Source organism: Geotrypetes seraphini, chromosome 1, assembly GCF_902459505.1.
Source record: "Geotrypetes seraphini chromosome 1, aGeoSer1.1, whole genome shotgun sequence".
In the NCBI taxonomy this organism is placed as follows: Eukaryota; Metazoa; Chordata; class Amphibia; order Gymnophiona; family Dermophiidae; genus Geotrypetes; species Geotrypetes seraphini.
Window position 1 is genome coordinate 144128628 of NC_047084.1, and position 26129 is coordinate 144154756.

Here is a 26129-nt window from a genome sequence, read left to right on the forward strand (position 1 = left end):
CCACCCTCTCCGTAAAGTAGAATTTCCTAACATTGCCCCTGAATCTACCACCCCTCAACCTCAAATTATGTCCTCTGGTTTTACCATTTTCCTTTCTCTGGAAAAGATTTTGTTCTACGTTAATACCCTTCAAGTATTTGAACGTCTGAATCATATCTCCCCTGTCTCTCCTTTCCTCTAGGGTATACATATTCAGGGCTTCCAGTCTCTCCTCATACGTCTTCTGGCGCAAGCCTCCTATCATTTTCGTCGCCCTCCTCTGGACCGCCTCAAGTCTTCTTACGTCTTTCAATTATTGCTTGAAGATATGTTGAAGAAATGAAGGAAAGTCGAGAACATTGTGTTTTCCCACAGTTTGTTTCTTTTTAGATCGCTCCTTTTTCTGTGGAACATTAGGTCTTCTTGTGCGGGATGGACCAGGAAGCTAGGTGGACATTGGCAATACAGGCAAATAGGACTGCATTCCTGCTTTTGCCCAATTAGGTATGTGGGCATCAGCGCTGAATATTTTAGTTAGTTAGTTAAAATATTAATATCCGCATTATCGGCAAGTTCTAAGCAGGATACAAAATAAACGCGTGGAGGGGTATAATCAAAACATACGTCTAAGTTCGATTTGGACGAATGGTGCGAGACGCTCAAAGCTGGCAGTGGGAAAATGCCCATTTTTGAAAAATATGTCTAGGCCAGGGATAGGCAATTCCGGTCCTCGAGAGCCAGAGCCAGGTCAGGTTTTCAGGATCTCCACAATAAATATGCATGAGATAGATCTCAAGGAGGCAGTGCATGCAAATCCATCTCATACATATTCAATGTGGATATCCTGACCTGGCTCCAGCTCTCGAGGACCGGATTTGCCTACCCCTGGTCTAGGCTATTGTTTGTCCAGGCCGCCAGAACGACTATTTTTACACATTTTTTACCAAAATTTTATCCAAGTTCCAAATGTCCAGAACAAGACCGTTTGGACGTGGGAAGGGCCAGTCCTGTAATGGACTGGACACCCAGACATGGCCACAGAGCAGTGGGGCACCTTAGAGGGCACTGCTGTGAACTTCCTAAAAAGGGTGCCAGATAAACGTCTCACCAGAACTCGCTTATAAGTTATAGTGAGCCCTCCAAAACCTACTATACCCATCTACAACCCAATAGCCCTTATGGCTGCAGGTGGCACATATATGGCAGTAGAGTAGGGGTGGGGGTAGGGGGTTGGTGGGCGCACATGTTCTACCATAAATGTAGTGGTTAGAGTGGCTTATGGGCCTGGGTCCTCCTCTCTATGGTTCACTTCCACCTCCCCCCCTTCCCCCAGGCTATTTAAGACACCTGTGTGCAGCTCTACTAGGCTTTCCTATACCAGGTGCTGATGTTCTGGAGACAGATATGTACTTTTTTATTCTGATCTTTGTGGGGGTGTGAGGGGGTCAGTGAACACTGGGGGAGTGTTCGGGGGTCTTTACTTTGTCTTTGTAGTGATTATCTGTCACTTTGGATACCTTCTTGGCACTTATATCTTTTCACATCGTCTAACTTACAACATCTAAGTTTTGTCCAGGATGCGTAATAAAACAGGATATATAGTTGCGTCAGAGGAGAAACTTCCGCCCGCAGACACAAGCAACTTCAGGCAGGCTCCGGCGGTTTGCACAAATTACACTGTAACACGCCACAAAGGTAGGAGGGAGGAGATGGTCGGACCGCATGAGGGGTGGAAAGGAAAAGACGCTGAAGGGGGTGGCGAGAGGGAAGGGTGGTGGTGGAAAGGAATGGAACAGACGCTGAAGGGAAATGTGGAAGACAGAGTGATGAGAAGACGCTAAAGGGAAATGGGGAAGAGAGAGTGGGGAGAAGACATTGAAGGGAAATGGGGAGCAGAAAGTGGGGAGAAAGTGTCCGGGTTTTGGAAAGCCTCCTCTCAATCTCCTCAGTCAGGAGGCAATCCGCACATGAACGGGTGCCGCTGGCGTGACATCATCGCGTGCCACCCGCTCATGCTCAGATTGCCTCCTGCCCGACCAAAGGCAGGCGGAGGGGAGGGGGGCGGAGCTAGGGCTTCCATTCGGTCCGCCAAAGACCTAGATATTCAATGCCTAGTGCCCAGAGATGACCCGGCATTGAATTTCAGTGACCCGTTAAATGCACGCAGGACAATTGCGCACCGACATTTGTGCGCACGACAAATGCGCGCACTGAATGGGGGGTGACCCGACCTGACAATTGCACCCTGACAGGATACTATTTTGTATTTTTTGAGGGGGGAGTGGGGGGTTGAAACCCCCCCCCCCCACACACACACACACACACTACACTTAAAACAGTACCTTGAATTTCACGGTCTAATTTAGTTGGCACAGCCAATCTTTAAAAAAAACACTAAGATCCAGTCCAAAAACAAAGCTAGCAGATCAGCATAAACATAAAAAATATAATATAAATAAATGGTTTTATTACTACAAATACTGACAATTGCCCGAATGGCCATGTTTTGCCCCCTTTGGGACTGCATCAGGGGCTGAGACCAAATCAGGCCAGCCTCCAGTATGGCACCCAGGGCACCCAGTATGGCTATTCTTATGTTCTTAATAAGGAATACAACAGGCCAGGAATCCGAAAATGCTAGAAGAGTTTATGAAGCGTTCTTGAGAACAGGGGACGTGACGTATCAACAGCCAAAATCCTTGAGAGCAGCTGAAAAGTAGGAGAGCCCACCACTGAATTTTTATTTTTATTTATGTTCAAATATATTTTATTGAGCTCGACAAAACCATCAACCAAGAAACAAACCAAGTACAAGCAAGCTCAGCATTTTAGAGAACAAAACCCGTACCCACAGATAAGAAAGCTCCCCCCCATCCCAACACAACCCTTCCCAAAGTAAATAATCCCCTCCCCCAGGGTCCTCCTTCCAAGTACATCTCATCCAGAGAAAAGAATACATGAATTAGGCAAACCAGGTATAGCAAAAGAAAACAGAATACAGAAATTCAACAAGTTCAGCAAGCGGCTTCATGCCAGCAGGGTCATTGTTGTCCAAAATGGTTCCCAAGTACGTTGAAAGACCCGGCATGGGATGAATTTTTATTTTTATTTTTTTACTGGATGGTCAATGAAATACAATCAGAAATGCGCTATATAACAGTGGTTCCCGACCCTGTCTGGCCAATCGGGTTTTCAGGCTATCCTTAATGAATATGCATGAGAGAGATTTGCATATAATGGAAGTGACAGGCACGCAAATTTGCTCCATGCATATTCATTAGGGCTATCTTGGAAACCCGATTGGACAGGCTTGGGAACCACAGTAGGAGCTCTGTCTTTCGATGAGTAGCGGTCTAATGGTTAGTGCAGTGGCTTGAGAGCCTGGGGAACTGGGTTCCGTTTCCCCTGCAGCATCCTTTGGCTCTGGGCAAGTCACTTAACCCTCCTTTGCCCTGGCTACAAAATAAATATCTGTAAGTACCTGTATATCACATAGTACACCGTCGAAAGCACGAAGGACATTGGCGCGCCGACAATCCCACCCCGACACACACACTACACTTATAACTCCTCGTGCTCCCGTTGGAGGGGGGTTTTGGCGGGGAACCCCCTCAGGACACTGAAAACTCCCGTTCTCCTTCCCGTTTTCGCTCTTCAGGAGTTTTCAGTGTAGTAGGTGAGGTCCCCCCATACACCCTCCAGCGGGAGCGTGAGGAGTTGTAAGTGTGGGGGGGTTAGAAACATAGAAACACACACACACACCCTCAGAGCGCAAAGGGGAAGGCCTGGAAGTGGCGGCATGCATTTCTCCTGCGCGCAAATGTCGGGGCGGGATTGTCAGCGTGCCAATGTCCTGTGTGCTTTTTACGGGTCACCATATAACATTGATTGTAATCACAGAAAGGCAGTATATCAAATCCCATCCCTTTGCCCTCACTGCTTCTAAGCGTATACTGTAATCTACAAAGCAAGCATCTCTTGCACAGAGGATTTCAGCTCCAGTAAATATTGCATGAAATGTTTTATGAACTGTTACTGTTGTCTTAGCAAATCTTCCCATTAAATATTACACATTTCAGAGGACTGCTTAATCCCATTAAGACCTGCAGTAATTTCCATAAGCCTGATATTACGTCCAAAGCATCGTGCCACATTTACTAAAACGGGCTCTGCACAAAGGATTTGGCTCGCAAGAGAGGTTTACTTAGCGATGCTAAAACAGAAACTGTTTTCAGTGGTCAATAACAACGCTGACCATTCGAGGCCAAACCCAGGTAGAAAATAAATTGTTGATAGGTGGGTCATAGCCAAGGAAACAAAACCCCAGCCAAGCATGTTCTAAGACAGTGTTCGTCAACCTTTTTACACCTATGGACCGGCGGAAATAAAATAATTATTCTGAGGAACGGCACTGGTCCGCGGACCGGCGGTTGAAGAACACCGGGCTAAGTCATGGGCCAGACCCCGCCCACCTCCACCCCAGACCCGGCCCCTATAATAGTACTAATTGTAACACTATTTTTCCCACTCATTTTTCATATATACACACAATATAATCTTATTAACAACACATAATGGTTAACCACAAAATTAAACTACACAAAGCACACTGTATGCTTCTCAACATTCATTCCTACTAGAACACAGATAACCACTATGCAAATACGGGACCAAAAACTAAAAGTACTAATATATACAAATGAAACCCTAAGATGCAAGACTCTGCATGCAGTACAACCCCAGAGAAATAGAAACAAATGCATTTATTCTTGAACAGTGCAAAATATAGACAGCAGATGAAAATTCTCAAAATTGATAATTCAATCACTAAATTCAAAAATAAAATCATTCCCCCTACCTTTGTTGTCTCCCTCCCTCCATGCTGTGCCTTACCCTCTGGGCTGCTCCCGCCTGGCCGTTTTATGCCGCCCCCCGGTGTTATCTTCGGGCCAGCTCCCTCTTCCTTACTCACGTAGCGCACAAAAGCCGCGGGCAGCAGCTCCTCGGGCGTCCTGCACCTCATCTGGAGGCCTTCCCTCTGACGTTGCGACATCCAGAATTCTCTTCAAGTATGCCTGCATCAGCTGCAAAGCGGTCTTTGGGATGCTACCAACTTACCTCGCCTCTCAATTCATCCTCAACATCTCTAACAAGAGCTCCCGCAGAATAAATCTCGTTAATTATCCTCCCCTGAAATCATGCCGTTACAGGAAGTTCCTTGATAGGATGTTATCATTCCAGGCAACCAAACTGAACACATGGCTTGTAAAACCCATACTCGAGGCCACCTCATATGCTGACTTCATAAAATCTCTGAAGACCCATCTATTTAACAAATCCTAATCCTAATTCATGTCCAATCCCTCCAACTTTCCTCTTCTCAATCCCCTTCTCTCTAGATTTCAGATTACTCATGCTCTTCCCTTTAGTAATTGTATTCTAACCCAAATCGTTTTTTCCCTGTATCAATCTTCGACTATTCACATCTTTAGATTCAAAACAACTTGGTTCTCTTCCATTTGTAATTTGTATCCCAGTTCAAACTGTTTTTTTTCTCCGCACTTCACATACTCACTGTATGTATCTTATTGTAAATCGCTTTGAACTTATGGTATAGCGGTATCCTATATAATAAAACGCTAGCCGCGCATGCGCACTCAGACCTGCGTGATCTGTAATCCCTGATCCGTAGGTCCGTGGCCAGAGTGCGTATGCGGTGGCCAGATCGGGAAAGCACAACACAGCGGCGACTACCCCCTCCCGTCCTCACTCACTGCTAAAACCACCACCTCCTCCTTCTCGCCGGCTCACCCGCGTTTAAATGGAGAGAAAAGCGCTTCACCGCTGTTTTCCTTCTGATTTGGTTTCCTTTCTGACTCGGACTGCTGCTTCTTCACGTCATCACCAGTGTTGCTGTCACTATCACTGTCCTGCCCTTTTTCCATCTGTTCTCCGGAACTGCCACACGTGCCATAAACTGCCACAGGCTCCACCACTGTACACATCGCAGAAGCAGCATTGAGAGAAAAGCGCTGCACCGCGCTACCGCTGGCTTCGGCGTCTTCTATCCACTGCGGCCAACCCTAGCGGAAACAGGAAGTAGTCAGAGAGGGCGGGCCGCAGTGGACAGAAGACGGCAAAGCCAGCGTTAGCGCGATGCAGCGCGTTTCTCTCAATGCTGCTTCTGCGATGCGTACAGTGGTGGAGCCTGTGGCAGTTTATGGCACGTGTGGCAGTTCCGGAGAACAGATGGAAAAAGGGCAGGACAGTGATAGTGACAGCAACACTGGTGATGACGTGAAGAAGCAGCAGTCCGAGTCAGCAAGGAAACCAAATCAGAAGGAAAACAAAGCCCGTGCTGAGGGGGCCACTTCAGAAAACAAACAAAAACAGCATGACTGAGAAGGACAAAGCTGAGAAAAACGTTGAGAAGCTAACAGGAGAGGAAGCTACGAATGAGACAGAGAGGAAGGAGCCCTGTGCAGATGTTTCTGCCCCAGTGAATGGCGAATTTGCAGCCCAGCAGAATGAGAATGGTGAAGACAAGAACCGGGAAGAAGACCACAGTTTGGGTAGTGTAAAGCAAGAGGTGCCGACTGAATATACACAGAATGACACACACATTGATGCTAAGATGGAAAAGTTAGGCAGTGACAGAGAGAGAGACAGATAGAAAGAAAGACAGAAAGCTGCCAAGGAGAGAGAGAAAGAAAGAAAGAAAGAAAGAAAGAAAGACAGACAGACAGACAGTGGCCAAGGAGAGTGAGAGAGAGAGACAGAAAGAAAGAAAGAAAAACAGACAGACAGTGGCCAAGGAGAGATAGAGAAAGAAAGACAGAAGGCGACCAAGAATAGAGACAGAAAGAAAGAAAGAAAGACAGTGGCCAAGGAGAGAGAGAGACAGAAAGAAAAAAAGACAGACAGACAGGCAGTGGCCAAGGAGAGAGAAAAAAAGACAGACAGCAGCCAAGGAGAGAGACAGAAAGAAAGACAGACAGACAGACACATCTATTCTAGCACCCGTTAATATAACGGGCTTAAAAACTAGTATAAGAAATAAAATTATTATTATTATTATTATTAAATCGCATCAAAATGGTTTCACAATGGTTTTAAATCCCGTAGAAAATCTCTGGTTTATATTGCTCTTGAAAATATCTTTCCCGGATGACATTTCTACTCACTGATGCCCACAGCAGTAACAAGCTTGATTGCAAGGTCCGGGATTTCACACTGGACGAAGAAAGGCTCCAAGAGGTAACGTCCGAATGCTAAGGAGATCACTGCCGTTGCTGCAGGGCTACAGGAAGCGAAAGGAAGAAGAATAAATATCACAGTTGCAGTAGCTGAATTATAAGGCAAAAGGCACAGAATAAAAGCCGTTTCTAAACCATATCTTAAAAAGGATACAATCTTCAGACATGTGGCTGATCTGTTGAATTTCAAGGAGTCCTACTTGTGCAAATTTGTAAAATGCCTTCCCTCTATGCTCAAATGCATTTCCTGCATTTCTTCTCTCGGAACATCGATATATTTATATGTAAATCTTTAATCTGAGGCATTTTTCCTTTGTTATTTTTTCAATCCTGTTAGAAACCAGGGTCACTGGCCAAATTGGTGGCGGAGACAGGTGTCAAGATCTGTGCATTGCCATGTAGAGGGCTCCTAGTTTGATCTTTGAGTCAGATCTATTACTCCCTGCATCATATGGGGCTAGGAATGCAGAAGATGCCGGAGGGGAGGAGGGGGGGGTCAGAAGTTAAAGGAATCATGGGAGCTCCTATGATGCATTTCCTGTCAGGGATAGGGTAGCATACAACTGCGCACTTGAATTTGGGCCTACACAGGAAGGCCACCTTTAGTAATGCTAGAGCAGGTATTAGGGTTATCATATGGCTTGGAGGGGGAGCTACTGTATGGGGAATAGAGGAGAAGATTTTGACTGTGAGATCGAATGAGGCAGGGAGATGAGGGGTCAACAACTTATTTTTAAAGCAAAGAGCCATTTTATCCTAAATGTTGGATCCAAGATTTACAAAGAGCCGCAATGAGTAGAGAAGGGGAGTTTGAGATATTCCAGGTCTCTCACTCTCTTCCCTCCCCAAGGTCCGGCTTCTCTCCCTCTTTCTCCCCTCTAACCTCTCACAGGTCTCTGCACCCCTCATCCCTCCCTATCTCCCTCCCAACCCCATGATTCCCCCTCCCCTCAAAGGCCTACCTAGGTACTGGGTCCCGTGGGAAGTCTTCGGGGAAGGAGCATGGGCTTCTCGTGGCTGCTCAACCCCACAATGCTCCTGCCCCCCTCCACTCTGTCATGTATAGGTAGCACCCACCCCCCACCCCCCAAGTCCAGCAGGGGTTTTCATGGTAGGAGTGCAGCCCTCTCACTCCTGTCTCCTCGTGGCTGCTGTGACCTTTCATGGCTGCTTGCATCATTTCCTGTAGTACTGTGAGCTGCCACGAGAGGTCGCGGCAGCCATTTTAGAAGGCAGACGCAAGGAGGCAGGAGCGAGAGGGGCACACTCTTACCACAAAGACTCTTGCTAGACTACCAGGTACTTTGGTAGGTCTGGGGGGGGGGCTATGGGAGAAGAGCCGCAGACACTTGGGAGAAGAGCCGCATGTGACTCACAAGTCACAGGTTGCCAACCCCTCCCCTAGGGTGATAGGGAGGGAAGGAGAGATGCTGGTCATGGGACATGGAAGGGGATATGATGGATAGGGAAGGATCAATAAACGGTGTCCAAAGTTAGGTGCAGGAATGATCTTCATTAAGCTAGTAGTTTGTAAATAGTACCCTGCATAGTGCATCCGTTATGGCATACTGGTTTGATGTACATTTCGGCCCTGATTCTATAAAGCACACCTCTAGTTAGGTCCCTAGATCGGCACGCCTAATCGATCTAGGCACGTAACAATTGATTTAATTGGCTTACCTCCTTATACTAAACCGCAACAGTGGTTTTTAGAGCAGGGAGCCACGCTGAATGCTGCACGCTGCTCCCGACGCTCATAAGAACTTTATGAGTGGCATCGGGAGCAGCGTGGAGCATTCTGCGCAGCTCCCTGCGCTAAAAACCGCTATCGTTGTTTAGTAAAAAGGGGGGATGGGGTTAATTAGCTGTGATAAATGAAAGCACCATTAAAAAGTGATTAAATAATTAATTAGCTAGTAGGTGTCTAAATTGGTAGGTCGTAGAAGTCACCTACATGATTAAGGGCAGATCTAGGATGGATTTTGGATGCGGTTTCATTTAGGTCTATTGATCTAGCCCAAGGGTAGGGAACTCCGGTCCTCGAGAACCGTATTCCAGTCGGGTTTTCAGGATTTCCCCAATGAATATGAACTGAAAGCAGTGCATGCAAATCGATCTCATGCATATTCATTGGGGAAATCCTGAAAACCCAACTGGAATACGGCTCTAGAGGACCAGAGTTCCCTACCCCTGATCTAGCCCTACTTGTATTACATTGCTATCAGATATTGTATATATTTTGCTGCTTGATCTCCCGGGATACAACTTGGCAACACATATTCGACATGTGCATCGAAACAGTATGATGAATAGCACGCACATACAATAATATAGACTGCAGTTCTTATGAGAGCAAGTGAATCTTCATTTCGGAAGCCTGCACTCCACTGTTCCCAGGCTTTCATCCAGCCTGGCAGCTTCTTCCACAGCGCTTTTGAACTGAGCAGCAATTTTTCCGCTTCCCTGAAGAAGGAAGGTTTTGAACATGAAAGGCTTTGAGGCGCTTGTTACAGCCGCTTGTTAATGAGAAATGCGCCTCAGCGAATATGCTCCACTAAGAAATTCTTTCAGTCTGGAGCAGATATACAAACACAGAGAGGAAATAGGGTTGTTGATTTTTTTTTTTTGGGGGGGGAAGGGAGAGATGGACGCTGTGCTGTGGTTAAGGCCTAGGTATAACATGACCCTGCGCAAATATTCCATTTATGGCACAATGAGGTGGAAACTTGAGACAGTCTCTTACAAAATGACTAGATGGGATTGCTTTTCCCAGACAGCTGTTAGTTTAGCAAAAGGAAAAAAATCTACCCCTCCACCACGAGTGGGATATGATTCTTACCACATATCCTGCATTCTGTATACTTAGGGTGTGAACTGAATGTTGCCCTAATTAGGGTCTAATTCTTCCTGTTTGCATCAAAGGGAAAACCCGACTTTCTTTAGCCTGAAATGATATAATAATGAGTGTTCCGACATGTGTTTTCATTATCAAAATTTACAGGCATGTATTTCCTGCAGCTTCGAGATTCACAATGACTTTGCATTGCTGTGATTACGTGGTGTGCCTGACGAGTCATCCTACCTCGGCTTTGGCTCCTAGCGGGCGTCTTGCACAAACTGAATTCTTAGGTAACGTTTGCATAACTCACTTTTGTTGGACGCACCGGGAAGTGAAAAGGAAGTTCATTATTCTGTGTTCAACAATTTGCATAGTGCACCCGGCCGCAAAAATCACTAAGCCACATAAGTCAGCGCCAAGGACACGAGTCAGACTAAAGATGGCTTTTCGTGAGAGGCTTGCAATCTGGGAGTGCTTGGGGCTATTCCAAAGTAATACCACAGCTCTCCCAAAAGTATTTCTTCCATTCTGTGTCTGTGACAAGAATGCATTAAAAAAAAATAAAAAAAATCCCACTGGCCTGGATCTGTGACATCCATGAACTGTAAAATAGAAGCAGAAACTTGTACATCTCTGAGGATTGTTTTTCTAGTTCCTTGTATCTTTAAAATTATTTTTATTTATGTCTTTATTCATTTTTTTAACCCGTCCTCCCAATGGAGCCCATAACGGGTTACAAAGGTACGTTCATAATATAGCTAGGGGGTGTGGCGCAGTGGTTCAAACTACAGCCTCAGCACCCTGGGGTTGTGGGTTCAAACCCGCGCTGTTCCTTGTGACCCCGGGCAAGTCACTTAGGGCTCCTTTTACTAAGGCGTGCTAGCGTTTGTAGTGCATGCACGAAATTATGGTGCGCTAAACTGCGCGGTACGCTTCAAGAATAACACCAGCTCAATTCTGGCGTGAAAGTCTAGCGCACGCGGCAATTTAGCACGTGCTATTCCGCGCGTTAAGGCCCTAACGTGCCTTAGTAAAAGGAGTCCATAATTCCCCCCCCCTCCCCCGCCCAGGTACATTAGATCAATTGTGAGCCCACCAGGACAGACAGGGAAAATGCTTGAGTACCTGAATAAATTAATGTAAACCGTTCTGAGCTCCCTTGGGAGAACGGTATAGACAACTGAATAAATAAATAGTGTGAAAAGCTTCAGCCTCTAATAACCAGAACTGCTATTGTGACATCATGATGCCTCATTCCACCAATGCCTGAGAGCCAACCTCATCAGTGATGTCACAATGGCTTGAGTGTCCTTTACTTGGCTCACTTTTGCTACACTTTGAGTTCTAAGAGTGGCGCAGTGGTTAAAGCTACAGCCTCAGCACCCTGGGGTTGAGGGTTCAAACCCACGCTGCTCCTTGTGACCCTGGGCAAGTCACTTAATCCCCCCATTGCCCCAGGTACATTAGATAGATTGTGAGCCCCCTGGACAGATAGGGGAAAATGCTTGAGCACCTGAATAAATTCATGTAAACCGTGAATTAAGAAAAAAAAATTAAATGAAAGACACATTTGGCAGACATAGCTTACAAGAATTTGCAGCATTTGTAAGCGATATTACATGGCATAGCATAGTTTTAAGACAGCATTTCTACTCCACAATAACTGATCTCTAGCGCTGTTAATAACTAGCTTCTAACCTTGTTCATTCTACTTAATTTGTAACATCTTTTAACCATTGTAAACCGCATAGCACTTCACGGTCCTGCAGTATATAAACTGTTATTATTATCACTAGTTGTTTAGCCCGTTACATTAACGGATGCTAGCAGCCCTTCTCCCTTACTTTTACCTCCTCCCTGTCCGGCAGCACCCCCCCCCCCCCATTCCCTGCTCCCCTTATATAACAGTAGTCCTTCTCCTTTTATCTCCCCCTGTTCAGCATCACCCCATTTCCAGCTCCCCATATCCAGCAGTAGCTCTTCTCCTTTGCAGGAGCCCTTCTCCCTTCCTTTTACCTCCCCCCTGTCCAGCAGCACGCCTTCCCTGTTCCCCCTGTGCAGCAGTAGCCCTTCTCCCTTCTTTTTAAGTCTCCCCCTGTCCAGCAGCACCCATTGTCCAGCAGTAGGTCTTCTCCCTTCCTTTTACCTCCCCCCCCCCTTAGCAGCACCTCTTCCCTGCTTCCCCTATCCAGCAGTAGGCCTCCCTTCCTGTTACCTCCGCCCCTGTCCAGAATCACCTCTTCCCTGCTCCTCCTGTACTGCAGCACCCCCTTACCTGCTCCCCCTGTCCAGTCCGGTGATCTCCAGCCATCGGGCCGGCTCCTGCAGAGAGTCTAGTTCCTGGCCGGTCCCCGTCAGGCGTGCGAGCCTGCTCCGCCCCCTCCCGACCTGCCGAGAGTATTTGAATTCGACTCGACGGTTCCTGTTGAGGGAAGCACTCCTCACCGGACTCAGCGGTGAACTCCAGCCATCGGGCCGACATCCGCCTTGTCTTTTTTTTTTTTTTTTTAGTTGAAAGACGCGGCGGTGGCTCCTCTCATGATCCCCACCTGCGTCAGAAGTCCGACGCAGGCGGGGATCATGAGAGGAGCCACCGCCGCGTCTTTCAAAGAATCGTAAGCCGTGCATGCGCACTTCCTATGTGTCGCTACAGCTCACGGAAAACCGGCGCACGCATAGGAAGTGCGCATGCGCGGCTTACCATTTTATTATATTAGATTCACTGTACTAACAGAACAAAACACAACGGTACTCACTTACAATATTAACCCTCTCTTTTACTAAGGTGCACTAACCGTTTAGTGCAGTGTTCCCAACCCTGTCCTGGAGGACCACCAGGCCAATCGGGTTTTTGGGCTAGCCCTAATGAATATGCATGGAGCAGATTTGCATGCCTATCACTTCCATTATATGCAAATCTCTCTCATGCATATTCATTAGGGCTAGCCTGAAAACCCGATTGGCCTGGTGGTCCTCCAGGACAGGATTGGGAACACTGCACTAAACGGTTAGTGCACCTTAGTAAAAGAGAGGGTTAATATTGTAAGCGAGTATATGATTGGCAGCTAAGTTCCTCTGAGTAGCGTCGGTCATTAAGGAGCTGGATTAGTGAAGAGGAAGGTTTTCACGGCCTTCCTAAAGTTCCATAGACTGTCTAGCGATCTAATGGATGTGGGGATGAGGCGCCAAAATCTGTCTATAATCTGCAAATAAGAGCGTTTGCGGGCTGTTTTGGTACTGAGTGAACGGCCAGGCGGTCGTGAGAGCCGTCTCTCTGCTTGAGATCTTAGTGGTCTGTTTGGGACATAAACAGTTTTGATGTCATGCAGTTCGGTATCAACTTGGTGAAAGGTCTTGAAGGCCAGGACCAAAGCTTTAAAGGCGCAGCGTTTTCGGATAGGTGACCAAGGCATGGATGTTAGTGCTGGGGTGACATGGTCTCGGAAGCCTAGGTTTTTCAGGAGTCGGATGGCTGCATTTTGCACCCCTTGGAGGCGGGAAAGTGTTTTTGCAGGTAAGCAATAATTATTTCAATAATAACATGAATAAAGCTACAGAAAGAATGCCAGGCAATAAGGTGACGGGAAAGATACGAGCAGGAACATAATGCAAAAAGGTGTTAAAAGCCTAGCGTTTGAAGGGTTTTGATACATTTCTTTGTTTTTAAGTCATCAAGTTTTAAGTTTCAAGTTTTTATTGATATTTGATGAATCGCTTATTCAATTTTGCTAAGCGATGTACAACTTTCTAAAAAAAACATGGTTGTAAAAACCAACAAAATAACATCAGACTTACAAGTATAAAACAATCATGAGTCAAGGAGGAAAGGAGGGAAAAGTTACATTTTCTTTCTTAGAGAGAATAAACAAAAAGGGGAAAGACGAAAGGGAGGGTAAAGAGTTAAAGACCTAAAGCATTTGGTCGTATGTCTAAAATTTAAATGTTGAATGCGTCTTTAAAAAGATAAGTTTTTAAGGATTTTTTAAAGGAAGTAAGATCTTTTTCTTCTCTAATATATTGAGGTAATGAATTCCACAGTTGGGGAGCCATTACCGAAAACATATCGTGTCTTCTAGTGCCTACAATTTTCAGGGAAGGGATAGTTAAGAGATTTTGAGAGGTCGACCGAAGAGGTCGAGGAGTATTATGAGGGATGAGCAATCTAGTTCTAAATTGGGGTTCGTTAAAAATTAACGTTTTATATACTAAAAATAATACCTTGAAGGTGATGCGGTGGCTAATTGGAAGCCAATGGGAGTCAATCATTAAGGGCGTGACATGGTCGTATTTCTTGGCATTATGGATAAGTTTAACAGCTGTATTTTGAATAATTTGGAGTCTTCTTTTTTCCTTTTGTGAGATATTAAGTAAAAGAGAATTGCAATAATCCATTTTGGCTATAACCAGGGAATGAATTCATATGTTGATGGATTTGGGCTCAAGAAATTTAGAAATTGAGCGTATCAGGCGTAATTTGTAAAAGCATGTTTTGACTATACGACTAATGTGGTCGTGAAACAATAATTTGTCGTCAACAATAACTCAATAACTCAAAGTCATTTATTTATTTCCTGCTGTAACGTTTTTCTCATAAAATGCTGATTCCAGGCGCGGGCATCGTTTTCCGCAATGTGCCCATGTCGAGTCTTCAAATTTTCTGCCACAGACATTGGATAATGAATGGAACATTAAAGACTTTTTGGCTTTTTTTTTTTTTAAGACGACCCTATGTTTTGCCTCACTCCGTTTTGCTACCATTGGGCTTTGATGTAGTATCAGCAAAAGCTTACCGTATGACAAGCAGTTCCACCCAGACTCTGACAAAAGCAGGTAACGGGCCAAAGGCCTCCAGGATGTAGATGTAATGACCTCCAGATTTCTTTATGCATGTTCCCAGTTCAGCATAGCAAAGTGCACCTAGCAGATGGAAAGACAAGACTGATATAAGTGACCAATACGAATCTGGTTGTAACCCAGGGGTGTCAAAGTCCCTCCTCGAGGGCCGCAATCCAGTCAGGTTTTCAGGATTTCCCCAATGAATATGCATGAGATCTATTTGCATGCACTGCTTTCATTGGATGCTAACAGATCTCATGCGTATTCATGGGGGAAATCCTGAAAACCCGACTGGATTGCGGCCCTCGAGGAGGACCTTTGACACCCCTGTTGTGAACAGTCAATAGGACGGCGTCTAATTTCACGTACAGTGTGCTTCCAAGGTACGCCAAGAGCAAATGTCCCAATTCAGTGCAGAAAGCTGGAGAGGAGTATCAGCTTCATGTGGTGTCAGGTCAAAAGCGCGCCGGGACAAAGGCGCGCCCAGAAAATTGAGCGCAGCGCGGAGGCGCACGCCGCTCTAAATTACTGTTTTTAGGACTCTGACGGGGGGGGCGTGGGGGGAACCCCCCCACTTTACTTAATAGACATTGCGCCGCGTTGTGGGGGGGTGTGGGGGGTTGTAACCCCCAACATTTTACTGAAAACTTAACTTTTTCCCTGTTTCTAGGGAAAAAGTTCAGTTTACAGTAAAATGTGGAGGGTTACAACCCCCCAAACCCCCCCTAACGCCGGCGCGATGTCTATTAAGTAAACTGGGGGGGTTCCCCAACAAAACCCCCCGTCGGAGCCCCTAAAAACTGTAATTTAGAGCGGCGCGCACTTTTGTCTTTCGCGCCGTTGTCTATGAACCGCTTTACGTTGCTAGGTGTCAGCATTTTCTGTTGGCCTAACCAATGTCAGCACAGGCATATGGGAATTTATATAAAAAGAAAAAATCTGATCCTGGGCATGTCAGTGCAGATAAACCTTAGTTCTTTAATTTTATTATTTCTATTTTTGTCAACTTCCATTTGGTTTGGGGGGGTTTAATTTTAGGGTTATTTTATTTCTTTAATCCTATCCATACATATGATAAAATTCCTTCAAAATTGGAATGAGGAGTTGGGAATTCAGATTTCTCTTCTTGATTTTACTCAATCTATTAATAGACTACCAAAGATTAAAAAAGGGTATGTTTGGAGAGAATGTACTTATAGAAGTTTGCATAGGGCTTATTTTTCCCAAATTCAAGCTTTTCATGCGAATTTAATAGATACTCCAATTTGTATTAAATGTAATAAAGATCCTGGCACATTATCTCATGCTTTTTGGTTGTGTCCTTTGATCAACTCATTTTGGTCTGCCATCCTATTATTTTTGGGTTCTTTATGGGGTAATTCGATAGTGGGTTGTCCTAGGGGAATCATTTTTGGTAAAGCATCAGCTTGTGGGGTTTTTGGCCAACTAAAATGTCTTTTATTTCAGAAAGCCTGTATGATTGGGCATAAATGTATGATGCAATTTTGGTTGCAGAAAGAATCTCCAAGTTTTTGGCATTGGAGGAATCAATTACATCGCTTATTTTTATTTGAGAGTTCGGAGGTTCGAGGTTCGCCTAAAAAAACTCATCTTTTTATGGAGGTTTGGGATCCTTATATTCGGAATCTTTCACCAAAAATACGAAGTTGGTTATCAATGATTTATTATGAAAATTAGGTTTACTAATTACATTCCAGTTATTCATTTTAATTCTTTATTTTTGTCAACTTTCATCCAGGGTGAGTGATTTCATTAAGGGGAAGATAGTGGGTAGGGGATGGAATTAAGGGGGGTGTAGATAAGATTGAATTAATTCATATGGAAATTAAATTTGAAAGAATGATTTAAATTTGTATGAAATTTATTGTAATTCTTATTGTATTGAATGTATTTTTGTATTATCCTATTGTACTGATTATTTGATTCTTTCGATAAAAATTGTTATACATAAAGATTTACATATAATTCAAAGGAGTAGGGATGGGTGGAGGAGGGAATTGAGGAATTGAAAAAGGGGTTTGAACTTGAGAATGTATTAAGGTTTATTGTAGATAATATGGAAATATATTTTGGAGGAATAATAGAACTATGTTTGACAAATATTTTTATGAATATAATTGTTATGAGTTTAATTTGTATTATATTTTTGTATACTTGTATATTCCTTCTATAAAATGTTATAAATTAAAACAGTGAAAAAAAACCCAAAACCTTAGGGCTCTCGGTCATTCAGTCTCAGGAAAGACATTGGAATGGCTTCTAAATTACCAATACTTAAGAATGATAAAGAGCCCTGACAGAAGCCTGGGAGGATGTGCTAAGGCAGGGGTAGGCAATTCCAGTCCTCGAGAGCCGGAGCCAGGTCAGGTTTTCAGGATCTCCACAATGAATATGTATGAGATGGATTTGCATGCACTGCCTCCTTGAGATGCAAATCTATCTCATGCATATTTATTGTGGATATCCTGAAAACCTGATCTGGCTCCAGCTCTCGAGGACTGGAATTGCCTACCCCTGTGCTAAGGAAAACAATAGCCCCAGCTGTCTATTCTTAAAAGGCATATACAGGTACTCATCGACTTACGACCGTAATTGGTTCCGACTGACAGGTCGTAAGTTGATCGTAACGTAAGTCGGCCTATGTTAGCCTAAGGCAGGGGTAGGGAACTCCGGTCCTCGAGAGCCGTATTCCAATCGGGTTTTCAGGATTTCCCCAATGAATATGCATTGAAAGCAGTGCATGCAAATAGATCTCATGCATATTCACTGGGGAAATCCTGAAAACCCGACTGGAATACGGCTCTCGAGGATCGGAGTTCCCTACCCCTGGCCTAAGGTTAGAATACTGTATTAGATATTGTAATCATCTTAAAGTAATATTTTATCAACATTTTCTTACTTTCTAAGTCAAGCCCAGCACAATCCCTTTGTGGTGAACATTCAGTGTGGGGCCTCCTCCTCTGTATATTATTACTTCTGCCTAGCAAGACTTGGGAGTGCGGGAGACTGGGGCTGCTAACAGCTGGCGGGGGAAACGCGTCGTAAAGTCGAACAGTCGTAACTTGCATAGGTCGTAAGTCAACGAGTGCCTGTAGTTATGGTCACTCAGAAGCCAATTGTCACAGAAAGATTTTGGAAAATAAAAAAAACTCAAATCTATGAGGGACAGGCCTCGCCCTTGTTTTCTCTCTCTTTCTCTTCTCCTCTAGCTTTTTCACACCTCATACACCTTCACCTATGCAGGCACACACACAGCACTCAGATAAAACCTCTTGCCTGCTCTTTCCAGCCCCTTCTTTCTATCTTCAGCATCCTACACACACACACAAATCCTGTGGGCAGGGTTTGAGCTGCCTGGGCCAATCCAGCCATTCCTGGGATAGCTGGCCTGCCGGACGGACGGGCTTGGCATCCGTCCATTCGGCCAAAGATTTTAAGGTACGGGGAGGGGGATTGGGGTGGGGGGGTCGAGGGGTTGGCGAGGCAGGGGGGATCTCATGGGTCGGCGGGGAGGCCGATCGGGGGTTTGGGGAGGGCATTTCTGGGAGGGGGGCGTCGAGGGCAGGAGGCGAAGGACTGGCTCCTCCTTCGCCTAAAATCTTTAGTGTTGGGCGTTTGGGACTTAGGCTGTTTTTGGTTGATGATAGACGTAGTGGTGGTCTGGGGCGTTTCAACAGCTGAACGTAGAGGCAGGCCATTATTTTTTTTTAAAAAAACCTCCTTTTGGATGTATTTTTTGATAATGGACATTTTCCCTGCTTCTACTTTCAACGTTTAAAGCCTTAGGCCAAAAGGGGACTTAGACGTTTGTTTTTGATTATGCCCCTCCACGCTTATATACCGCATCTTCTCTATAAGGATAGAGCTCGACACGGTTTACAACAGTGTTGTTCAACCTTTTTACACCCATGGACCGGCAGAAATAAAATAATTATTCTGTGGACCGGCATCGGTCTGTGGACCGGCAGTTGAAGAACACTGGGCTAAGTCGAGGGCCAGACCCCGCCCATCTCTACCCAATCTCCACCCCAGACCCCGCCCCCATAATAGTACTAATTGCACCTTGCACGTCCCGTGCCTCATCTGGAAGCCTTCCCTCTGACGTTGCAACGTCAGAGAGAAGGGTTCAGGCGCAGGATGCCCGTAGGAGCCGCTGCCCGTGGCTTTGTGCACTGAATCAGTTAGGAAGAGGGAGCTGGCTCGAAGATAACGCCGCATCGATCGGTTTAAGAACACTGTTTTGGGCCTGATGCACATGCTGGCCCTGTGGACCGGCAGGAAATTTCTGTGAACCGACACTGGTCCATGGACCGGTGGTTGAAGAACACTGGTTTACAAGAATTTAAGAAAGGAAAATATAATAAGAATTTGTGGTTATATAGAAAGCATCATACTCTCCATTTATTACCTGTGTTCCTATGTTTATCCACTAGTCTCCTTACTATGCCTTGAACAGAGCCCAGAGCGGGTTAGAGGTTTACATACATCATATAAGTTAGCAATAAGACAGTTGGCGTAAAGACTGCAAATAAGGATAAGACATATAATACAATCTAGGCACAGTATGAGATAACGATGAGGTGGAGTGAGAACTTCAAATAAAGAGGCACCGACTGCTTACGGTAGTAGAACAGTTTCTATACTCAGTGTGAGAAATATAGCATTTGAGCTGGATTTTATTGCAATGGCGAGTCAGTTGTGATTATTCGTTATAAGTCATTGGGAAGGGTGCTTGAGATAATATATCAGCATAGGAGATCGAGTCAAGGTTTAAGGTTAGGAGTTATCCTTGTGGGTGATAATTAAGAGGGACCTTTTATTAATAATAATAATTTTATTTTTATATTCCGTCTAACTAGCAATTCATAGCGTTTTACACAATAGGTACTCAGCATACCATATAATAACGATTGAGGTGATTAAATTTGCAGACGATACGAAGTTATTCTGAGTAGTGAAGACACAGGGGGATTGCGAAGATCTGCAACGTGGCATAATCAGGCTCGAGGAATGGGCATTGACATGGCAGATGAGGTTCAATGTGGATAAGTGTAAAGCAGGGGTGTCCAATGTCGGTTCTCGAGGGCCGCAATCCAGTCGGGTTTTCAGGATTTCCCCAATGAATATGCATTGAAAGCAGTGCATGCACATAGATCTCATGCATATTCATTGGGGAAAACCTGAAAACCCAACTGGATTGCGGCCCTCGAGGACTGACATTGGACACCCCTGGACTGTAAAGTGATGCATCTCGGTAGCAAAAAATCTCATGCATGAATACAGGATGTCTGGTGCAGTACTCAGAGAGACCCCTCCCCCCCCCCAGGAAAGAGACTTGGGAGTTCTGATCGACAAGTCGATGAAGCCGTCCACGCAATGTGCGGCGGCGAAAAAAAGGACGAACAGAATGCTAGAAATGATAAAGAAGGGGATCACGAACAGGTCCGAGAGGGTTGTCATGCGGCTGTACCGGGCCAGGGTTCGCCCTCACCTGGAGTACTGCGTCCAGCACTGGTTGCCATATATGAAGAAAGACACGGTACTACTCAAAAGGGTTCAGAGAAGAGCGACTAAAATGGTTAAGGGGCTGGAGGAGTTGCCGTGCAGCGAAAGATTAGAGAAACTGGGCCTCTTCTCCCTCGAACAGAGGAGATTGAGAGGGGACATGATCGAAACATTCAAGGTACTGAAGGGGATAGACTTAGTAGATAAGGACAGGTTGTTCACCCTCTCCAAGGTAGGGAGAACGAGAGGGCACTCTCTAAAGCTGAAAGGGGATAGATTCTGTACGAACATAATGAAGTTCTTCACCGAGAGAGTGGTAGAAAACTGGAACGCTCTTCCGGAGTCTGTCATAAGGGAAAACACCCTCCAGGGATTCAAGACAAAGTTAGACAAGTTCCTGTTGAACGATGACATACGCTGATAAGGCTAGTCTCAGTCAGGGCGCTGGTCTATGACCAGAGGGCCGCAGCGCGAGCGGACTGCTGGCACGATGGATTACTGGTCTGACCCAGCAGCGGCAAATCTTATGTTCTTATAATAACATCATACATAATAAAACTCAAAATAACTAATACAAGCATTAAAACTAATGAATAAAAAAACCACAATATAAACTAAAATAAGTACAGTGGAACCTCGGTTTGCGAGTAACCCGGTTTGCAAGTGTTTTGCAAGATGAGCAAAACACTCGGCAAACTTTTGTCTCGCAAACCGAGCACTGCCCCACTAAACGAGCACTCAGCAATGGTGGCCCAGGGGTGAATACCTGCCTGCGGGTGCTGCAGCGCTTTCAAAGTGGTGGCTTCCTTCCCTTGGGATCCCCGTGCGGCTGCCCTCCTGCTTCGGCCGAAGCCTCTGCCGTCCGTCAGCGCCTCCCGGCTCCCGATCCAAGCCGGCCGCCATCCTGTGAGAGTATGCGCACGACCTCACCTCTCCTCTCCTAAGTCAGCCGCTGCCCCGACAAGCTCACCACGTACAAGCACGCAGGACGTCGATTGTATGCTGCTTCTCCTAGAAATAAGCAGTGAATGTTCCCAAGTCCATCTTAATATTGGCTTATGGACTTTTCTTTTTTTTTTTTTTTAGGAAATTATCCAACCTATACTCACTCGAGGAACGTAGAGAGAGGGGAGACATGATTGAGATGTTCAAATACATCACGGGCCGTATCGAGGTGGAAGATGGTATCTTTTTTCTGAAAGGATCCACGGGCACAAGAGGACATCCGCTGAAAATCAGGGGCGGGAAATTTCATGGCGACACCAGGAAGTATTTCTTCACCGAAAGGGTGGTTGATCATTGGAATGAACTTCCACTGCAGGTAATTGAAGCCAGCAGTGTGCCAAATTTTAAGAAAAAATGGGATAGGCATGTGGGATCTCTTAGGGGAAGAAGTTAGGAGGGTGGGCCATTAGAGTGGGTAGACTTGATGGGCCGTGGCCCTTTTCTGCCGTCATTTTCTATGTTTCTATGTAACCTTTTTTTTTTTTTAAACCCTGCTAAGCAGCTTTTACCACATTCTCTGGCAAAGAATTCCAGACTTTAATTAACTGTTGATTGAAGCAATATTTTCGCTGGTTTGTTTTAAATTTCCTATTTAGTAGCTTTATTGCATGTACCTACTACTACTATTAATTATTTCTATAGTGCTATCAGACGCACGCAGCACTGCACAGAGTTACAAAGAATAAGAAAACTGTCCCTAATCGAAAGAGCTTACAATCCAAACAAGCAAGACAGACAAACAGGATGTCATGGGTACAGTTAAGGGCAATGGTCTCAAACTTGTGGCCCAGGGGCCACATGCGGCCCGCCAGGTACTATTTTGAGGCCCTCGGTAGGTTACCATTGTTCTGGAACGTTGCCTGCCTCACTGCTGTAGCCTCATGCAAGCGCTTTCCTGCATCTGTACACGATTGTGAGGTAAAGTGGAGAGGACTGTTGCGTACAGATGCAGGAAAGCGCTTGCGGTGAGGTTACAGCAGTGAACTATCGTGAATCTTGTGAACTATCGTGAAATTCGACACCTCGCCTGGCGGTGACTGCTTGATGTAAGATGGCGATTGTGTCCGGTAGTGGAGGAGGTGAGAGCTGAAGGTGGTTGTGGACGTGACCACCGGACACTTAAGGCACAAGTTTTTCAGGCACAAGTTGGAGGTATGGAGGAACATTTCTGTCTTATTCTCACTATAGTCAGCTGATTCATTGATTTTTATTTATTTATTTTTTTAACTTTCCCAAGGTATTCACATGACTGTCATAACAGAAAAAAGGAGGAGGCAAGGAGACAGCGAGGACAGTAAGAGAGAAAGGGGAAAGGAGAGAGATGGAGGATAGGGAGCAGAAGACAGAAAAGGAAGGAGAGATGAGAAAAAGAGACTGAAAAATGGGAGGGCACTCCAGTAGGAGAGCAAGTGATTAATCATGCCATGAAGAATAACTTTGGTAAAGAGTCTGAAACAGAGAAACCAAACCCAGATTCAGATACTTTTTCCAGTTCTATTAAGGCACACAGCTTCCTCTGTCCCATTCATATAGACCAGTAGTCTCAAACTCAGTATCAGTATAGATAGTTTTTACTTTCTGCATGTTGCACTGCTTTCAGCTATGTATAGTTGAAATTATCAGAAGCAATTAAGGAAAGATTTATAAACTATAACAAGTTTTACCTCATGCAAAGTTGTCATTTCTTTAATAAGACATTAACTATTTTTTCTGCAGTCCTCCAAGTACCTACAAATCTGAAATGTGGCCCTGCAAAGGGTTTGAGTTTGAGACTAGAGAATGACACGGTGGCGGTTTACCCGCGGCCACCGCATTTTAGCCGCGGGTCACCGCCGAAAACGGGGAAGAAAACTAGCAGTCGCTGCGGCGACGGGGACAAGGCCATTCACTGCCCGCGGGGCGGTGAATGGGTCTTGTCCCCGCAGTGAGGCATGAAGGATCGCACGGTCCCCGCAGCTCACACCCGCCTGCCCAATCTATTCTAGTGTTTAGCCAGCTCTCTCCCTTCTCCTCACCTTAGTTTGTAGATTTTCTTTTTCGGCGACCCGCACGCTATCAGAGAGCCGCGCACCCGCTGCTGCTCAGTTTCGATCTTCTGCTCTGACGCAACCGGAAACAGGAAGTTGCAGCAGAGCAGAAGATTGAACACTGAGCAGCCGCGCGTGTGCGGCTCTTTGGGAAAGCGTGCAGGTCGCTGAAAAAGAAAGCCTGCAAATTAAGGTGAGGAGAAGGGAGAGAGCTGGCTAAACACTAGGATCGATTGGGCAGGCGGGTGGGGGCTGCGAGGACCGTGCGATCGCTAGTGTTCCCGGCTCAGACTGTAAGGAGGGAGTGAAAGGGAAAAGGATTCTGGGCCAAGGTGATGAAAACGGAAAAAAAAACCCACAGCAGGAAAGAAAGGGAAGGACAGGCAGGTGAGCCAGATGCTAGAAGCAGGGGGGGGAAGAAAGAGGGAAAAAAGCTAGATGGGGTTGAAAAGAAGAGACACACTGGTATGGAAGAGGAAGATAGGGGAAATCTGGACACAGGAAGGTAACAGAAAGAGGGGAAATTATGTGCATTGGGGCATAGGGACAGAGACAAAAAGGGGACATGCCATGTGGATGGAATATGGACACAGGGGGGGGCAATGGCAGATACATAGGGGAGATATTAGAAAAGTATATAAAATCGTACCCGTTTGAGGCTTTTATGTATGCAGCAGTGACGGTGACGGGGCGGTGAATGGGATGGCAGTGGCGGTGATGGGGCGGTGAAGAGGATGGTGAGACGGGGACGGGGCGGTGACGGGGATGGTGAGACGGGGACGGGGCGGTGACGGGGATGGTGAGACGGGGACGGGGCGGTGACGGGGACCAATTTTTTCACCGTGTCATTCTCTATTTGAGACCGCTGGTTAAGGGCAACAGTTAATCTGCTTTCTGGGTTGGAGGGCAGAGGGGAATACAGGACACTCAAGTCATTGTGACATCACTGATGAGGTTGGCTCTTATTGGTGGAATCTCGCATTATGACATCACAATCTCAGCTCTGATTCCCAAAGACTGAAACTCTTCACACTTCTACTGCTTTATGAATTATTTCTATAGCGCTACCAGATGCACGCAGCGCTGTACAGGATCACAAAGAAGACAGTCCCTGCTCGAAAGAGCTTACAATCTAAATAGACAAGACAGACAAACAGGACGTCATGGATACAGTTAAGGGGAACGGTTAATCAGCTGGCTGGGCTGGAGGGCAAAGGAGTAGGGTTAAGGATTGAAGGCTATATCAAAAAGGTGGGTTTTCAGTCTGCTTTTAAACAAGGGAAGGGGCTTGACGGACAAACTTGGGTAAGTTATTCCAGGCTTAGGCACCTAGTCCTAGTATTTTTTGGAAAGGATAAACAAGCGATTTGCGTTTACCTGTTCCTCTTCACTCCGTATTTTATAGTCCGGCTAACTACTGAAGTTCCATTAACAGGAGGTTAGCTTACTTGTGAGAGTGAGAAAGAATGGTGTCAAACCAGAAGCTATAGCCACACTTAAAAACCTCATGAAGACAGACTTCTCTCTCCTCTCTGCATCCGCTTACCTTCACGAGCGGAGATTTATTTCAGCTGAGAAAGTTCTCACCAGAAACCTTGAATCATAAATTCTCTGTTTAGATTGGAATGGGTTACCTAGAGGCACAGCAGCTGCTCTCGATTAGAAGCAGACACATCAATAATAACTGGTGAGAGATTGCGGAGGACGGGATTTTTTTCCCTCCCCCCTTCAGTAAATATCAATAGGCAGAAAGGAATCTAGCTTTCCGTGCACAAAGCCATTAACAAAACGATGAATCACATCTACATGCACTTGAATAAGTTGAATGGCTGGTGAATTTATCAATTTTCTGTACTGATTATCATGCACATTCAAAAGGTTGCTTCCAAAAGGTGCACCATTTTCCCAAAGCTATTAGCTGCATTCCAAAACAGCTTTCCTAGCTAAGCTGATACAATGCACACGCAAGAAATGTAAGGGTTAACTTCCTCCTAACTCAATAAGTTAACTCAACGACTAGTAAGTATATACATTACATTACATTAGGGATTTCTATTCCGCCATTACCGTGTGGTTCAAGGCGGATTACAAGTGGTTTGTCAGGACATCAGAAGTATTAGGGACTAGTTTGTACATTTCTTTGAGTTGCTAACGATGACATTTGAATTCTCATGGTATTAGAAGTACATATGGAGTAGTTGCAGGTGATGCTTGGGACATTACGAGTAACGCGGTATGCGAGTGCTTTACAAATCTTACCTCGCAAACCGAGCCCCATCCCGATACATCAGCGAATTAAGCCGGCCACCGTCCCGATAACGCTTTAGTATGTTTCTCCCCAGATAATGGGTTTTGGCTAACGGACGCAGTCTCCCCTACTCCCGACACTCTCAGCACGCTCCCTTTGGCAATTGGCAGGTGCTCTTCTCGCGCACATGTGCCTACGTTCCACGTGATCGTTTTCTCTCTCAACTCCCTCCCCTTCTGCCGCTGCCATTCGCGCCCCCAGTCACGTGAGGTAACTTTTAACCAATGAGTGCGGGCCGGTGAGCTGCGGTTGTGGCTGTACAGGAGCACGCCCCAGAAATCAACGGAGAGGGAAGGTGTCTGTTCCTCTCTGCCCGGGAAATCTACTGTTCTCCGTGCTATCTGGCTGTGATA

The 26129-nt window shown here is 45.6% G+C and overlaps 1 protein-coding gene across 1 annotated transcript in view; it reads right to left on the minus strand.

The window, feature by feature from the left end:
- Positions 1–26129, minus strand: part of SLC7A11 (solute carrier family 7 member 11) — a 156575-nt gene that overhangs the window by 116355 nt on the left and 14091 nt on the right. The window contains exons 2-3 of the mRNA XM_033939248.1: positions 14865–14991; positions 7164–7279 (exon numbers count right to left, since the gene is read on the minus strand). Of these exons, the coding sequence (XP_033795139.1) occupies positions 7164–7279; positions 14865–14991 (243 nt within the window). The remainder of the gene's footprint in view (positions 1–7163; positions 7280–14864; positions 14992–26129) is intronic.